This window comes from Trichogramma pretiosum, unplaced genomic scaffold (assembly GCF_000599845.2).
Source record: "Trichogramma pretiosum strain Unisexual culture from Peru unplaced genomic scaffold, Tpre_2.0 scaffold58, whole genome shotgun sequence".
NCBI lineage: Eukaryota > Metazoa > Arthropoda > Insecta > Hymenoptera > Trichogrammatidae > Trichogramma > Trichogramma pretiosum.
The window spans coordinates 142,089-158,247 of NW_019641630.1; the positions used below are offsets into that span (position 1 = coordinate 142,089).

The 16,159-nt window shown below is 38.7% G+C and overlaps 4 protein-coding genes across 4 annotated transcripts; 2 read left to right on the forward strand and 2 right to left on the reverse strand.

The window, feature by feature from the left end:
• The first annotated feature begins 8,361 nt into the window (after window positions 1-8,361).
• LOC106652924 lies at window positions 8,362-10,279 on the forward strand. The gene is made up of 2 exons (XM_014372104.2): window positions 8,362-8,882; window positions 8,967-10,279. The coding sequence occupies exons 1-2, from the start codon at window positions 8,575-8,577 to the stop codon at window positions 9,940-9,942; spliced, it is 1,284 nt and encodes a 427-aa protein (XP_014227590.1). The 5' UTR covers window positions 8,362-8,574; the 3' UTR covers window positions 9,943-10,279.
• A 110-nt stretch (window positions 10,280-10,389) lies between these two features.
• LOC111693733 (ankyrin repeat domain-containing protein 7-like) lies at window positions 10,390-11,515 on the forward strand. Its single transcript, XM_023459239.1, has 4 exons — window positions 10,390-10,671; window positions 10,751-10,990; window positions 11,071-11,201; window positions 11,276-11,515. Exons 1-4 carry the CDS (start codon window positions 10,427-10,429, stop codon window positions 11,506-11,508), a joined length of 849 nt encoding a protein of 282 aa, XP_023315007.1. The 5' UTR covers window positions 10,390-10,426; the 3' UTR covers window positions 11,509-11,515.
• An 18-nt stretch (window positions 11,516-11,533) lies between these two features.
• On the reverse strand, window positions 11,534-12,978 carry LOC106652925 (sulfotransferase 1C4-like). The gene is made up of 5 exons (XM_014372105.2): window positions 12,641-12,978; window positions 12,473-12,569; window positions 12,090-12,391; window positions 11,919-12,013; window positions 11,534-11,850 (listed from the first exon to the last, which is right to left on the reverse strand). The coding sequence occupies exons 1-5, from the start codon at window positions 12,837-12,839 to the stop codon at window positions 11,563-11,565; spliced, it is 981 nt and encodes a 326-aa protein (XP_014227591.1). The 5' UTR covers window positions 12,840-12,978; the 3' UTR covers window positions 11,534-11,562.
• A 715-nt stretch (window positions 12,979-13,693) lies between these two features.
• On the reverse strand, window positions 13,694-15,713 carry LOC106652927 (sulfotransferase family cytosolic 1B member 1-like). The gene is made up of 5 exons (XM_014372106.2): window positions 14,983-15,713; window positions 14,819-14,915; window positions 14,449-14,756; window positions 14,284-14,378; window positions 13,694-14,196 (listed from the first exon to the last, which is right to left on the reverse strand). The coding sequence occupies exons 1-5, from the start codon at window positions 15,155-15,157 to the stop codon at window positions 13,891-13,893; spliced, it is 981 nt and encodes a 326-aa protein (XP_014227592.2). The 5' UTR covers window positions 15,158-15,713; the 3' UTR covers window positions 13,694-13,890.
• Between the last annotated feature and the right edge of the window lie 446 nt (window positions 15,714-16,159).

The window sequence follows — 16,159 nt, forward strand, 5'->3', positions numbered from 1 at the left end:
TTTATTTATTAAAATACATTAAGATTATTTGGCTTATTTTACACTATTTTTCTGTAATAATTGTTTAGTTTAATTAATTAATTAATTACAAGTATCTGGAAAAATCAACTTAATTTTTTCCAAAAGTTTAAACTAGTTTTTAACTACTTTGAATGCACTAATTTAAGCCTCCAACACCAGATGGCAAGTGCCTTTATCTTTAAATCCGCAAGTGACAAAGTGAAAATGATGGTATAAGACAAAATTATGATTTTGAAGAAAGTTTAGTACTCATCACTTTAATTACGATTGTACTACTTTGAGCTTTCATCTCTAGATGACAGTTACATATAGTGGGGGTCATGGAGCATAACAATCATGCCATAGAATCATCCAAAAGAAATTTGGACAAAGGTCTAATTTACTCATACACCAAAAGACAGTACATGAAGGTTACAAAGATTACGCATGCGACATTTGTGAGGAAAAATTTGGGTATCAAAGAAATTTGAGAATACACCAAAAAAATACACGAGGGTCACATTGACTAGGCAAAAGACAGTCTCGAGAAGAAATGATTGCAAATAATTGTAAATTTCGTGAGCGTCGAGTGCAAATTAGGTTTTCAAGTAACTCTCAACTGTCAAGCGTACATAGATATTTTTGTCTCCTTATCTCAAAAAAATTATCGAATTACATTTTTTTGAAAATCTCTCCAGCCTGAGCAAAAGAAAAATTTTTGTAAATAAACATCTACTATCTTTTCCAGGTCTCGCGTCTGTCAAAATTAGTACATGTCATCGGTATCACGAGTCCGGGCTGTACCAGTGCCCCTTTCCGCGAGTAACGGCATGCAAAGATCCGGACGAGTTCTCGCAAGCTATGGAGATCCTGCGAATTTTCAAGCGAACCCCACAAGAGATACGGACGTGGCTCGAGGGATTCGAGCGGACGCCGATCCACGTGGCGGCGAGCCTCGACTATCCGGAGGCGGTTCATCTGCTGCTGACTCGTTGCTGCGTCGGCGACGTCGATTACGCGGATTAGAAGACGAACTTCGTCGTCCAGACGTCGAACTTATTCAACTAACTTTCATTGTTCTCGTGTGAGAGCGACAATTCTTCATGCTCGACATCTAGCAGTTACTCTATTGACTACTCGATATCTAAATAGGCTTACTGTGGCGAGGCTTGCTGACGTCTCACAGAGGCTGCGTACTTTGACACTCAACATGATAACGATGCTTTAACGCGAATACAAATACAAAAACGTGACATTTCCGCCCGCGCGGCGTAGAGTCTCACATTTTCACGCGTTTGTCGCTGTGTTTCAATAAAATAATAATCATTACCACACTCTGAAAACTTGCGTATCGATAAGAAATTTCTTCAACTTTAGATTGGGACTGTTTAAAAAAATCTTAAAAATGGGATTTTTGAGATATTTGGCTTTAAAGGTTTTCAGTCGATTTTCCCGAGGAAAATAAAATTGTAGAGAGAGTTATAAATTGGGTGATTTCGCCCAATAATGCCGTGAGGGCCTTGCGCTAGGAGACTTGACGTGAAATGACTCGTATACAATATATATAGTACTATTATAGTACTTTTTTTTAGAAATCGAAATCAGTAATTTCGGAGATCCAAAACCTTTTTCAGCTTCGCTTTGTAATATATATAAGATATACTTCCAGGTAATCAGCTGTTACGGCTACAAGTAGAATATATACAAAACAAATACAAAATAGAAAGCCTTTAATTACGAAATAGAGAGTCGTAGATAAATAGAACAGATCATATTTTTTTGTATGTACCGAAATATACCTGTATATCCGTGAATTCTTTTATTTTTCTTTTTACTTAGAGCATGTGTTCTCAGTCTAATGTTGTTTTCTCGAATTTTTGCTCTGCCTTGATGCACTGAGTACTCCAGATTTTTTTTTGTTTGGCCAATAGTTATAACCATTATCAATTAAAATATCATTGAAACAACTAATGGCATGAATGTTTGTTTGTAAAAAGGACATTGAATAACGTTAAGAAATGTTATCAATGTTATCAATCAATATTATTCGAAAAATTAATTTAGATCAAAGGCCGAATTAGCTGATACTGTAGGATAGTTTTTGATGAATTGAAATGAATTTTCAAATACTAATCTTTATTTTTCTCGTCAATACGTGTCCCAATCAGATCTATTTTTCGAATGGCTTACAGAGAACTTCGAAATGAAAAATAATATAAATAGCTGGTTTCATGGTAATACTCAGCAATAATATAGCAGGAAACGCCCCGTAATTCGATCCTGAGACTCTTTTCTTGGTAGCAAATTTTGCTAAAGACTATGTAAGTGCCTTTAACACAGTGTTTTTTTTTCGTGTATAGTTTAAGTAAGTAAATAATAAAATGATAAATTAAAAAATTGGCAAATTAAATCATTCGAGTTAAAAAATGTTTAATATCGAACTGTTTTCCTACTTCATTCCATGTTTTTATTTTATAAAAAAGTTTGTGAATATAAAATGTACTTAGCTTAAAAATGAAAAAAAATGAAAAAATGAGCGCTTGCACTCTTTGAATCCTTAACTCGTAAATGACATCAAACACAGAACGCGATTTGACTTTTCGCCAGAGTATCTCGTGTATAGCTTGAACGTGACGCACAGAATTTTACGTTCCTCCTCTTTTTTCAATGAATAAATGACAAAATAATGAGACTTATCGAAGCTCGAGGCTTCCCTACCGTTTTAAATGTGAATTAAAAAAAAAATACCCCGACTGTAAGACTAAACAAGGTGCGAATGATCGATTTTAGCACTTGGAAACGGGGCCTGCTTTGACGAGTATTTCGTTCATATGCGTGATCTTGTCCTGCTGGAGTTCTTGATGCATCAGCTCGACTTCCTGCTTGCCGCACTCGATGATCGTCCTGGCTCCTCTCAGCAACAAGAACGAATAAAAATAGAAGTAAGTCCACAAGAAAGAGGACGCAACGATGAAGATAGACTCGCTATCTCTGAAGAAATCGTTGAAGTCGAGAAGTTCGCACGTGCCAATGAGGAAGAAGAGTGACAGTATCGACATGCGAATGAACAGAGCCCACGACATCGCTCGAATGATCTGCAAACAGTAACATCAGAATATATAGGGAACGGTCGATTTTTTATATATATTATATATTATATTATATAAGCGACTTACGAGACTCTCAAACTTCATGGATCTGATGAAGCCTTTCCTGCGTTCCTGGTAGGCCTCGTACATCTCGGCCGAGGTCTTGAGGTCGTAGGCCTGCACGCACGAGATGATGTAGGGCTCGTCGTGCATCAGGCTGCGGAATCGCCTCCAGCGCTTGCCCGCCTCGGTCTGGAACAGGCTGTCGCCGATGGCCACGATGATCTTGAACGTCATCATGGCGCCCTTGTTGAATTTGGCGACCGCCTTGCTGTGTTGATTGATGATCGCCGCCGTGACGAAGCCTGATTGGGGCCTCTGCCAGTACCGAGCGCCGAAAGCGACGTAGTCGCTGCTGGCCACGACTCCCAGCCAGTCGAGCTGTATGTTATCCATGGCTTCGTAGGTCATCCTGGCGATGGCCAAGGCTCGCTTGCCTGCAGGCGCCAGCTTGAAGAAGGCGATCACCGGGAGGAGGGAGAGGCCGACGACGGCACCCCCGTAGCCCGCGGATAGGCTGAGCCACGTGGGTTGCTTGAACCGACTCTCATGGTCCAAGAAGTAGAGTAACCCGGCCACGAGCACGGCGACGTCCAGCATCGCCGAGGCCAACGGCGATTTCTTGAGGATTTTCGCCGTCATGTAGGGCAAGGCCCTGAAGATGATGAGCGTCAACGCCGTGATGGCGACGAGCTGCAGCATCCTGAGTGAAATTCACAAAATTATTATATAGATACAGATGAAAAAACTGTTCGAATCAAAATCCTAACTGTTCATAAGTTATACGTATAAGTTATACGTATTTTTCCCTTTTTATCCGAAAATCTCTATTATGTTCCTTGTGACCAAGAATAAGAATATTGTAATCTCATTATAATAAATATATAAACGATATTTATTCCATACATAAAATTTTCGGTAGCGAGTGCTTTAAGAAAAACATGCCTACGTGCATAAAGAAGTATATTTCCTCGTGTAAATTTCAAAATATACACTGTCATCAAATCACTTTTTCCATATAACCGAACGAAAAATAAGTAAATTCAAAGTGTTGTAGCTCAGTCAAAAAAGGTCGAATAAAGGTTCAGAAATAACCATTAGAAAAGCCTTTATAAAGCACTTAAAAGCTACATAAATGGTTATTGGGTTTATTTTTTAATTCATTCATACATTTTTATCAACAATTAACGAATCAAAAAAAACTGGTTTTTATTTTCTTCAGTAATTTTTTGTGTTGCGCTCAAATACTACTGGTAACTCGATATTGACTCGAACCTAATCATAGTGTATATGGATTTAAAGAGGACAAAATTTCCAAGAAATCAAAAAAAAAATCGTGTTGATAAGATAAATATAGCGCAAGATAGAAGCATTTGAAAATCGACAGAATTTGGATGAAATTTTTTGATGCGATAATTTTGTTGAATAGTGTAGCTTTGTATGTTTCGTCATATTTCATTCATATAATGTAACACAGCTTTGCAGATGATATAAAAAAAATTTTGATTACAAAACAATTTTTTTTGTGTGTAGAATGAAAATAAATTTATATGAATCAGGTTCTAAAAATCATCATGATTTAGACTCATAAAAATTTTCGAATTCATCCAATTTTTTTCAAACATCAGAATGCAAAAAACAACCGTATCATCGTGAGAAATACCCATGGGATAAATTTAATAAAACCATTTTGACGGCCTTGTTAAAACCCTCAAATCCTCCTCAGATATGTTTTACAAGTCCTCCTACTCAATTAGCAGTAGAAACAGTGAAGAAAATAAAAACCAATTTTTTCGATTCGTTAATTGCTAATAAAAATGTATGTATAAATTAACAAATAAACCCAATAACCATTTATGTAGCCTTTGAGTGCACTATAAAGGCTTTTCCAATGGTTATTTCTAAACCTTGATTCGACCTTTTTTGACTGAGCTACGACATTTTAAGTTATTATATGGAAAAAGTGATTTGACGACAGTAAAGTTTGACGGTTGGGCTTCCGGCCCGCCGTGACTTACCATTGCCTAGTCGCGGCGACGAATTTGTCGCTTCGCACCTGTATGGTGACCGGAGTGTCCACTAGCGGTTCCACGAACGTAGCGTAGACAGCTGAAAATTGGCATAAAAATTTCATCGATACATTTCGTTAGGATTCGGACGAACGAGCTGTGCACACGTCGCGTATTGCGTCTTACCTAAGCAGTATAAAACGAAGAACACGAGCACGAAGAACGAGGACACAGCCGCGTAGAAGTAGTCGGTGATCGGCCTGATTGGAAGGTTTTTCTCGTAGAGACCATCCGCGAAGGGTGGCACGAAGCCACTGGGTACGGGTTCGGCCACGGCCGGTCCATTATTGGTCCCTGCAAAATAATAAAATTGACGTAACTGCTTAATTATAAACGTCTCGACTACGTCTTAATTAATAAACAAGCCGAAAAACAGACCCGAGAGTTGTATTCGTGGTTCGTGTGTGCAAATGCACAGAGATGTCACTTCGGAGTAGCGCACTTATTAAAACAAATATATTTACTCACCGGCCTTCTCGGTTTTATCCACGTTCGACGTCGGCACCACCATTTTTTTCTCTATTCGATCGTGTGTTTCCTCACACACGCACGACTGATCTATGAGCACGCAATACGCCGAAACTATGGGTACTTTTTTTCTACGATGATGAGATCGCCTATTTTTTCTCTGTCCCCCTCTTCTCTCTCCCCCGCCACAGCTGATGTAACGCCGTTAATAGTGACTTTGTAGATGGGATCGATATGTTATGATGTGTATGTATTCTATTATCTCGGCTATCTATAATATTTACCAACGTTACGTAGTTCTTAGCTATTTTTTACCTAATGACGAAGAGGAGCCAGCTGCGAGAGTCTTTGGTGGAGTGCGTTGAACCTCGGTCGAGAACGACGAGAATAGAATCGAAAAATGACTATCGATAGAATTTTGCGATGTATTTTAACCATGCATTATTGAAGGCACTATTCGTACGTGAAAAAAAGTTTTCAGGATCCTCGATGGTACAGTTTTCGAGATACAATCGATGAAAGTTCGGTACATTGACGCAAGATCGCTATGCCAACGTGTCAAAAAGTCGTTACACTGCGCGCGATCATGAAAATTACGCATCGACGGAATCTTTTTAAAAACTGGGAAATGATCGTGTTCAGAATGTACTGAAAAGTGCCCTGAAAAATGGAAACACGTGTCGCGGTGCAGGTTTTTCAGTAAAATTCATACAAAGTCGTCATTTCGATTGTATTTCAAGTCGTCAAAACACAAATTCATGCGTGCGTACGTGTGTGTGTGTGTGTACGCGAGTGAAAGCGCGTGGGTGTACAGTGTACAGTGTAAACTGTACACAAAAAAAATTTCGATACGGCTGCGCGGGAGCAGCCACGCCACGCGTACGCACAGCCAGTGCTGGGTTTCAAATTGTGTTTTTTTAAATGTACCATCTCCTACAGCCCGCGTAGTCGTGGATAAACTTTCGGTTCTGACTATGTTGAGCAAGAACTCTCCTCAGTTGCCCTACTTTTTATTGCAGCCTCTTCAGTTGTGTATTACGTCGATTGAAAATTTTTAAAAATTATCAAGATGTCATTACATACTTACGATTTAATGTTCTTTCGGAATCCGGTGTCAAAATTGTCGAAAAAAAATTATAATCTAATGGATAAGGAATAGAAAAGCATATTTTCAGGAGGAATCCCTTTGTCAGCGATTTGGCAGCGGTTTTCCTAACGGGGCAAATCTACTTCAACGCACATAAACTTTTCGATGAATATGCGTTTGTTAACAATTTTGTATAAAGCTTGATATGAATTATTGATTTTAATTATTACCAGAATTCAAAATGTTTTATACATTAACACGGCATCAAGTGATCTATATGATTGATACATTATGATTGAGTTTTCTCTTCGCTTTCAACAGCTGTGACTAGCTAGAAATTATTCCGGCGAAACCGTTGCTCGAGCTGATTTTTGGGATCATTCAGGCTCTCGTAAAAATTCAATATGACGCTTTCCAACTGTCACAAAATGGCAACTTTACTGCTTTGGCTACTGTCATAACAAACAAGGTGTGCGTCGATTAAATGAATGAGAGGCCTTGCTTGTTATGCCACCGCAAGCAAAGACAGTAAAGTGGCCATTTTGTGACTATCGGAAAATGTCCTAACAAATTTTTCTATCAAATTGAAGTATAGCTAATCAGTCAAGCAAGGTTTAAGCATGATTTTTGTGGAGAAATAATTCAAACTTAATTGGAGCCATCGTTCAAGCCATGAAAATGTCGAGTTGTGATAATTTCAATCTTTAGGCAGCTCACATTATGCTTAGATATTTCATCGGAGCTTTTTTAAATGAGATTACACCTGTTTGACGCTCAGATAGAACGCATCTTCTTTAGATAGGTTCGTCTTGAAAACATTTCGAGCGTCATCTGGCACTGAATCATTAAAACTACTATTTGATAAAATATAGGAGATTTCTGCTTGGGCCCATCTGCGACTCGACCTTCAAATTACATAATTTTATGCTTAATTGGCTTGAATTAAGAGCTTAATTTTATGTAATGAACTTTCTTATTGTTCAGCTCGAATATATATTTTTAAAGTATATTTTATAACATTAATTTTCAAAAAAATATATGCGTTTATTGAGCTGAATCTATTGAAGATTCACTTTTTAAAGTGATGTTTACTTTTGCTGGAGAATGTAAGGATTAATATTCCATGATACATATATCGTAAAGAGAATTGAAGTAAACAAAGGTGTCACATATTATCATGAGCTTTGTGTTTCCATCAACAGGTGGAGCATTGTAAAGTCGCAAGTGGCTAAAATTTTTTGGTCGGGTATATATACTTTTGGGTGGTAACGCCACACGTTTTACATGCATTGTGCGTTTCAGTCCTTTTGTTGTGAGGTTTGTTGATTTTTGTTTTGAAATCTCACGTTAGAAATGAACGCGAACACACATTTTTATATCGAACAAATCGCCACACAACGATGTTACATTAAGATTTCATTCACATACCGCTTACATTTTCATCAGTAATAAATCGTATTTTTGAAACTACCCCCGTGCGCGCGGCAAAGCGCCTCGGCGCTCGTGATCTAGGGCAGCGACCAGCCGCAAAAGTGTAAACAAACACGAGCTGCGGCTGGCCTACAGGCCGAGACTCGCCGCGCGCTCTCGTCTTCGCGCGCAGCGGCGCGAACAAAAGCCGATCGCGACGAACGAATATCGGCTCGCTCGAGTTGTTTGATGAGTCGCGAAATAATAATAGTTTGTCCGCCGACACTCAAAGGTCGCACCTCGTAGGACTCGCGTATCCTTTGCATGTGTAAGGGACTCTTCGGTTTTTTTTTACTGGATAATAGTGCGCTTCATCGATATCTTCTCGACAATGGTAGCCGTTGAATTTCAAACTATTTGGTCTTGGGCTGGACTCGATATCGACCCGAAGAAGCCGAGTTTTCGGGATGCCCAGGAACTCATCAAAGCGAGGCAAATAATCAAGTGCGGAAAACTCAATGAGGACAACGAGGTTATACGTTTTTCGGCCCTTTGTTCCAAAACACCCGATTCAAAGGACGGATGTTACACCGTAAATGGCACGGTGAAAAATTCAGCTATATTGGAATGCAGCTGTGACTGTGAAATTGGACAGGAGAAGTGTCAACACGTCCTTGCCACTTTGCTACATTGTTACCGGTAATTTCTTTTTATTATTGATTACTTTTTATTCTATGCGTTGTTTTGTTTGCTCTTTACAAATTATTATTTGTGTGTTTACAGTAAGAGCTTTGATTTGGAAAATTGGGCTACCCCCCCTGACGAGCTGACAACCACAAAAAAAAGACCACTTCAAGATAAAGAGATTACATTTGAAAGTGAAAAAAATATCAACAAGATAAATCCTTTCTTTCTACCAAGAAGTAAAAAGCCTAAAACTAGTAAACAAAGCAATGGATTCAAAAAAGACGCTAACTTGGAGAGAGCTGTTGCAGCAATTTTTGAAAATCAAGATAGCGAATTGATGAATTTTATAAGGGATATGAAAACCGATAAACTGCAAGCATGCTGTGAAAAACTACTTAAAAGCTTTGAGGGAGATTACAAGGATATTTGTGAAAAAACAGCAAAATCTCATGATTTTTGGTTGCAACAAAGGCAGTATAGAATTACAGGCTCTATGTGTTATAGTGTATACACGTACAGTTCCTGCAAAAGACCTAATTGGCCAAATAAGTGCTCAACTTTATTTACCCCAAATGATTATAAAAATAAATATATGGAGTATGGTAATAAAACTGAACCAGAAGCACGTCAAGCTTTCATAAAAAATACTAATTTCATCGTCAAAGAAGTTGGATTAGTTATTTCCAAATCAAATCCATGGATGGGATACTCCCCTGACGGTATCATTTTTCAAAATGGTAAACCCACAGCTTTATTAGAAATAAAGTGTCCTTACATTGGAAAGACTTCAAACATTCAAGCTACAATCGAAGCTCAGTGTACAAAGTATTTAGTTAGAGTTGACGAAAACATTGAGTTGAAAAAGAAGCATTCTTATTACGGACAAGTTCAGCTTGGAATGGCTGTACTGAATTTAAACGTAGCTTATTTTGTTGTATATTCAGCGCGTGACAAAAAGTACCTATCAATAAAGGTGCCTAGAGACGAAGATTTCTTGATGGAAATGTTGCCTGCCTTGAAGGAATCTTACTTTAATCACATGTTACATAATATATGTTTAATGAAAAAGTAATGATTTAATGCATAGCAATTAATATGAGTACCATTTAAGTGTATTATGTTTAACTGAAAAATTTGATTTAAAACTTGAGACTCTATTTCTATAAGAAATAGTTACCTTGTTAAAGCATTTTAAATGTTTATTTGCAAAGACTAACACCTGAGTGTATTTAATTTAACAATATAAGATTAAAAAACTAGTTCATTGTGAAATTAAAAACTTATTTTATAAGATGTTTATTAGAGATGTAATTAAACACGATTGTATTGAAAAATTTTTATCTTGTTTCATTTTGACAGAATGTCAAATATAATAAAGCTGTAACTATCAATAAAAGTATTTTCAGTATTCTTTAGATGTTATCCTTTAAGCCTCGAATGAATAGCCTTAACTTTTACCATGTTACGTTCGTCTCATGATACAAAGCATTCGTCGCGTCGTCATATTTCGAGCCCACACGCGACACGCAAGTAAAAATGAAAAAAGGGTATAACGAATGGGGTTTATTCGCTTAGCAACGCGAATTCGGCAAAGAAATCGATGCCCGAAAGAGAGTCGAGGAACGATAAAAGTTTTCGGTCAGTGGAGCGCGCCGCACAGTAGTCCGCCCCCGCACGCGAGCATGAATTCGTCGCGACGAACGAACATCTCCCTCGAATTTTCCAACGCCCCCGAGGAGGTGCTCGTGCGACTGCTGAGATTCAGCGGAGTGAGAAAGATCTGCGACTTCTTGACCAGCCAGTGAGTTTCGAATCTATATCTTTGAATTTTTTTATATCGATAAAAAATATACGATCGATAATAATTTTCGTCGTAAAAGCCCAACGCTCGATCTGCATTATCCGAAGGAAAATCTGTCGACCCCGCTGACGAGCGCCATCGAGCGATCCGATCCGCTGATACTCGCCATGCTGATCGACAAGATACCGGTCGATCTGGACGACACCTTGACGCAGCCCTGCGGCAAAACTGCCCTCATGCACGCGGCCTACTGCACGGACAATCCGGAGGTGTTGCAGGTTTTGATAAGGAAAGGCGCGGATCCGAGCAAGACGGATATGTGAGCGATTGCGATATTCGTTAGCATAATCTTAGTTAGTAATCGTGTATCTTGATGCATGCGATATGTTTTGATCGTAGGCACGGATGGAACTGCTTGTTTTACGCGATTATAGGAAGAAGATCGAAAAACGTGATGGGACTGCTGCGAGATAAGACGATCTCGATCGAGTCGAGGGACGACGAAGGCCGAACTCCGCTCATGATATCCGGTATGCATCACCGCTCAGCAAAACAATCGGCAATTTTTTTAATGGTCATCTCCATATATGATAATTGCCCACAGTTTATCTGTCGAGCTACGAAATCTTCGAGCAGCTGATCGAGATGGGCGCGGACGTGGACGCGATCGATCGTCACGGCCTGAGCGTCCTGCACCTGGCCATCCTGAAAAGAAGCCGAGACTGCGTGATCGCGTTGGCGAGGCTGTGTCGTCCAAAAACGACAAAGACCCTCGAACTGGCTCGAGAGCTGCTTCGGGACCTGCTACCGGTCGAGGCTAATTTTCGGATCGAATGACGAATGAGGGAATAATTTTCAATTTAAAAAAAAAAAAACAAGGATTTTTTTATTTCAATGCTTTGAGTATTTGGCTATCCACTCGTCGAAGCGATTGACCATCCTCTCCGACATGGCCTCCTTCCACTGGCCGACGCCGCCGTTCCTGATGAACTCGCCCTCGGACTTTTGCTCGCCGAACACCTTCATGTTGTTGATGTACTCGATGGTGGTCTTCTTGTTCACCGACGTGTTGTTCTTCATTTTCGCGAAGCTCAAGTGATCGGCCAGCAGTTTCACCTCGTCGCTGCTCAAGTTCTTGCCTAAGAATTTGGCCGTTCTGCGGATGACGGACGACAGATCCTGCGCGAGATAAGAAAAATAAATGCATCGGTCTTTCGTAATCGGTATCGGCATGATCGATTTTTTACCATTTTCATATCTTCGAATCGCAGGAGCAACAAATTTTCCATGTTGCTCCGGTCCCAGTAACCGTTTACGTGATTCCAATACGGAGCGTAAAACACTGATAAAAAAAAAATGAAACGTCGCACCATAAAATCGTCGCAAACTATGCATTTTCATAACTCGTTCTCGCTTACCATGATCACCCAAGAACAATTCGCAAAACTCCTCGAAATTGCCGCAGTAACCCTCGAGTAGCTTGGAGTGATGATAGAACGATATGCACACGTCCTTGGGATTTCTCGAGACGTAAACGATCTTGGGCTTCTTCTCGCCGGTGCGTATCTGTCGGGGCAGCAGATTGAAGGGCAAGTGGCACTTGATGTAGCGCGGACTCGGCAGATTCTCGCAGAACTCGACGCTGTTCAGTACCCAGCTCGGCACGCTGGTGTTGTTGTCGCGCATCGCCACTCGAGCCGTCGTGATTATGCCGGAAAATCTGGCGAAATTATTTTTTAATTAGTTCGTCATCGTCGAATGCTTGATATATTGTTATTAACGTTTATGATGTATTTTTTACTCGAGAAACGGGAATCTTTCGTTGATCGGGGCCTTGGCCGTTTCGAAATTCAATTCGTGACAGATGCCCCAAACCATTTCCTGAGTCCAGGTCGTGCCTGGAAGTAAACTAGCACTTTTAGCATAATGCGACCGATTTACTAGTAATAGCAAAGAAAGAAAACCGCACCTGATTTTTGAAAACTACACACCCAGACGTCGTCGTCGCGCACCTCGAAGTTCTCCACGGCATCCGCTATTTGCTTGTAGTCCTCGGGAAGAAAAACCCCGTCGATTTTGATGAAATTCGTGCGAGCCTTTTCCGTCAGGGTTTCGTACGCGAGACGTTCCAAATCCACCTCGCTCATGGTCGACGATTTCGCTGCCATTACGAAGAAAGTTTAGACCAGAGAATTATATTGCAATTACCTCGACGATGGCAAAACGGAGTATGAAACGACGACGATCGATCGGTTGGAAACTCGCGGCGGAACTTCGCGGGTGGCTTTAACAGCTCTGCCGCAATAATATTAACGACGATTCGAGCTCGAGATTTTTGTTTGTCGATCGATCGGGCGTCAGATAACGGGCCGATATCTTTCTCGCTCTGATTATTGTCAACTCGAAGGCGAGAGAACATTTTACTACAAAGGCCTTTATTTTCCACGCGCGCGCGGATATTGTTATTGTGGGCTGCGATAATGATCGAAAGAAAAGTGTATCGTGGGCAAAAAATTAAAGTGTGAAACGTGTAATTCTTACGCTTTATTTACGTATCTTTTCCTTTTTTTTTATACAAAATAAAAATGGTTTGTAAAACGATGAATTACATTCATAAATCATTGGCGGTACGTGGGTTTTGTAAATATTTTTGATTCTTTCATGCGTATAGCAGAAGCTTCTAATATCAATATCGACTCATTTCCTTTTAATCGTGTTAACTTCAGAAAGTAAAACATTGCAAGTCATTATACAGATTTTTTTTTGTCAATTATACACTATACAGTGATCTCATAAGTGATATCATACCTTATGTAAATTTTATTTAAAAAATCCCATTTTTACGCCGTAAATAATAAAACAACAACGTGACCATCGAGATTAGAAATGAAATGAATAGAACAGTGATTTGTGTGTAAAAAAGTAGTTTATTATTTAAGATTTTTAAATAAATTGATTAGATAAAATGTGTTAAAACTATCGAGAACGACAATCAATTTATAATGATTTACCCTTGTTTACATAGTTTTACGCCTGAATTCACTGGAATCGTCTCGGTGGCTGTTTCATTCTCTCGTCCAAATAATGAAACAATTTGACAGTGTTCAAGTTTCTTATCATACGAATCTCCAGATTAATGCAATTCAAAAATTTTCCTCAATTACAATAATTTTTCCCCTTCAAGTTTTTAATTTCATCCAATCACGAGATGAGTATTATTTAAAACTTCAATCCCTCGCACTGTTTCAAATTTTCAACCGTCCAGGCGTCGAATTTCTCGATCATCTCTTCGCTCATCGTTTCTTTCCATTGACCCACCGAGCCGCTCCTTATAAATTCGCCATCGACCTTGGACTCTCCGTACACGTTGTTGCTCTTTATCCATTTGATGTTGAACTCTCTGTTCACCGCTGGATTATTCTTCATACTCTCGAAGCTCAGATGCTTGGCGAGTCTCTCAATTTCCTCGTCGTTCAGATTTTTGTTCAAGAAGTCGGCTGTTTTTTTGATAACAGATACGATATCCTGCACAAAGATAATACCGAATTTTTTTTTTATCGTTATTTGAGTTACTTTCACTTATTTGGATAATTAAGAATAAGGAAGATATACCTTCTTCATTTCTTCGTACGTGATGAAGAGAACATTCTCGTCGTGTCTTTTGTTCCAGAATTGTCGAACATGGTTCCAGTATGGAGCATAAGTAACTGTTCATAAAATAATAGTCAACTTGAATGTACTTGTCTTAAATGATCTTTTTATAATTCTATATCTCACCCGCGTCTCCCAAAAACAATTGGCAAAACTCATCGAAAGTGCCGAAGAAACCATCGAACAATTTCGAATGATGATAAAACGAGACGCACACGTCCTTTGGGTTTCGAGCGACGTAAATGATTTTCGGCTTTTTCACATCGTCCCTTATGTCCTTCGGGAGAAGATTCAGTGGATTGTGACTCTTGATGAATCTGGGATGGGGTAGTTCGTTGCAGCACTCGATACTGTGAGTCACGTATTTCGGCAGGCTCAGATTTTCGTCGGGAAAGTTTATGGCCATTCGAGCTGAAGCGACGACTCCGGAAAATCTAGAAATGATATCGGTTACTTGGGTTTCGATGCGCGAATGACTCAAAAATTAACAACGCACTCGAGATAGGGGAATCTTTCACTGATGGGTATCTTAGCTTTTTCGAAATCCAAGTTGTTGGCGATGCACCAAACCATTTCTTGGGTCCATGTGGTTCCTAACGCGTTAAAAAAATTGTAAATAATACGTAAAGGCAAGTAACCTTTTGTTTTGTTCTTATTTACCTGACTTTTGAAAACTACAGACCCAAACGTCGCTATCGTGCACCTCGAACGCGTCCACATCCGCGGCTATCTTTTCGTACTCCTCGGGTAAAAAGACGCCGTCGAACTCCACAAAATTGGTTCGCACCTTCTCGTGCATTTTTTCGCTGGCCAACTTTTTCAAATCGCACTGCATTTTGTAATAAATGAAAAAAAAAAATTTCGAGCAACTTCGAAATCGATTGAGGTGAGATACACCGTGCGCCAACTCTGACTCGTTACAATTGGAACGAAGTCGAATTAGACTTTTGCGAGAAAGTATTCGAATAATTGCTCGCCAATTATCAAATATTATCTTCTTATTTCGCGATTAATGAGCATTATCTCAATTAGTTGATGAGTACATAACATTGATTGGATTGATATGTAGAAATACACCGCAGATTAAGCAGTGGTTATAAATACCGCACATGTAAACGAATCTTTTTGAATCTTTCTCAAATTGTCAAACTGATTTATTGTTTCCCGGCTGACATCACTTACTTGCATCTCATTAATTTTGACGTTTTTTTATAAAGTTTTTTTTTTTCATCTATTCATCGAAAGATTAAATGTTTATTAATTAACACGGTTACTCCATAAATAAGGATATCCTATTTTGCTATTTTGTCAAATCCATAATCAATTTTAACTCCCACATAGAAATAAATTCATTTGATAAAGTATTAATTACGTTTAATTTTTATCGGGTAATTTATATTCATATTAGCCACTTATTATTTTTGTACTTTTTATATTTTCAAGTACTGCGGTTTTTGAGTTACGTGTTCGAATAACATTCAAGGCAATGGAAAATAAAGGCTAAGACCTGAAACTGAAGATAAAAAATTTTTTTTATAATATATTTTTGTTTCAAGTTTTTCTTCACTTTAAGAAAAGTCCCAATAAAATTATTTTTTGAATTATTAAAAGAAAACGATTTAGAGGTAAATAAAGTTGTAAAAGAATTGATATTAGGAATTAATTCTACAAAAATCGCATAAATTTCTGTGAGAATAGTTTCAGAGAATGATGAAATGAAATAACGCATCTTATACTGAATTATTTTAATTTTCTTTATAATTTTTTAAAACTATAAGCATTTTTCTATTTTTCATATAAAACTTAAAATTTAAGTAAAAAATTAAGCGTTTTAAAG